Source organism: Austrofundulus limnaeus, unplaced genomic scaffold, assembly GCF_001266775.1.
Source record: "Austrofundulus limnaeus strain Quisiro unplaced genomic scaffold, Austrofundulus_limnaeus-1.0 Scaffold282, whole genome shotgun sequence".
NCBI classification, from domain to species: domain Eukaryota; kingdom Metazoa; phylum Chordata; class Actinopteri; order Cyprinodontiformes; family Rivulidae; genus Austrofundulus; species Austrofundulus limnaeus.
In genome coordinates, this window is record NW_013952684.1 from 494,488 (window position 1) to 496,186 (window position 1,699).

At 36.6% G+C, this 1,699-nt stretch overlaps 1 protein-coding gene across 1 annotated transcript in view; it reads right to left on the reverse strand.

Moving 5' to 3' along the window:
* Window positions 1-1,699, reverse strand: part of ngef (neuronal guanine nucleotide exchange factor) — a gene marked incomplete at its 5' end in the record, with an annotated part of 19,063 nt that overhangs the window by 15,293 nt on the left and 2,071 nt on the right. Inside the window, 2 exon segments of the mRNA XM_014021217.1 lie at window positions 106-186; window positions 348-477. Coding sequence (XP_013876671.1) covers window positions 106-186; window positions 348-477 — 211 coding nt within the window.

The window sequence follows — 1,699 nt, forward strand, 5'->3', positions numbered from 1 at the left end:
TTTGTACGAACAAAAGTAAGAGAAATTTAGGATAAAAATACGAACATGTTCCTGCATGAGGCCCAATGTGCCTGGAAATAACACAGCTTTAATAAAATAACACACCTGCTCCAGCTGTTTGTAGGCTTTTATGGCATTCGCCTCCCGCTCTGAATTTGAAGTCTTCTCTGTTTTTTTCAGGATGTTCTGCACGAGAATAAACAGGAAAAAAAGGATTGGTGAAACAAAATCCTAATCAGTGGCGTAGTACTATAGTTTAGCATTTTATTTTTCTATTTGCACCACTTACAATATCTTAGATTACTAGACTGAATTGCCTGAGTTCTGATTGACACTGACAGACTCACCTGTACAAGCAGCTTCAGCTTTGTGATCCTTTGGAAAGGAAGGATGAGGAAAGAGTTGAAGGACAGGCCTTTGACACGTGGATGTCTTTCCAGAGCAGCCATGGTCTCCCGAAATGTTTGATTTTCTTCTCTAGAAGAGTTACGACAAGACAACACAAAGATCACAAGATCTAAGATCCAAACGTATTCCACGTCTGAAAACAAAAACAAGCCACAGAAACACAGACATCCTTTACATCAGGATGATTTTACTCAGAGGGCTGAGTCGGTCCAACCATGACAGCCCCACACATCCTGAGCCTTCAGCAGGTCAGAGAACACCTCATCCACTCCTGCTCCTACAGGCCCTGTCACACAACTTATGCCAACTTATTAAACATTTTTATGTCTAAATTGCTAATAAACATTATACATTTGATCAATTTGTTTGAATTACATTATGTACATGCTGAAAAAAAACCTTCCTGTTGATTTTTTCAATTCCATCTTCAATCTAGACGTCTTTAAAATGTTCATAAGTTGGCATGAGTTGTACAGTGTGACAGGGTTTTTAGGAGCTCGTCCTCAGACTGGACCTCCTCAGTGCTGAAAGTGTTGACTGAACTATATCACCATTTGTATCATATTTGCTTCGCAGGATTCTACGACCTATATTTTATCAATGTGATCAATATTTTCCTCAAAAACCTGTTGTTTATCATGTGAGACTTGTATTCTGCCCTCTAGTGGATTAACAATGTACTGCAGGAAGTGGAACTTCTTATTTTTTCTGCCTTTTCAAAATGTCTGCTGACATGAGGCCATCCACACATTTTTATCAGGAAAACTTTTGCTAATTTTGGAGAAGTTATGGTAAGAATAACATCAATATTGTTTATATTTTTTAATAAATATTTTCTGTGTTGAAACGATGCATAATTACTTAAAAATATTTTTTAATAGTACAGTTAAACCGTGTTAAAATCTGTGTATCAAACTTGATACTGCAGGTTCTCCAGTCCTGAATGTAATGTGACATTTTAGTAATTTTATTAATTTAATCAACAGTATTCTTGCCACAATACAACACACACTATTTTGGATGATTGATTATTTACTGAAATGCATTTGAAAACACATTTTGGCTATTTTCAAAGTGGTTCCTCTGAAATTATAATCTCTACGCTGTACTAAATAAATATTTACATGTTACATGTCAAAGACAATTGAGGAAGAAGAGAGAAAAAAGAAAGTAAGAAAATGTCATCAATATGATAAAAGATGGCAATTTTTTTATAAAGGCTGTGTCCAAAACGGCAGGACGGGTCCTCCGAAGGTCGAATTTGTCGGCCGCATACGTCACAGCGCCGCGA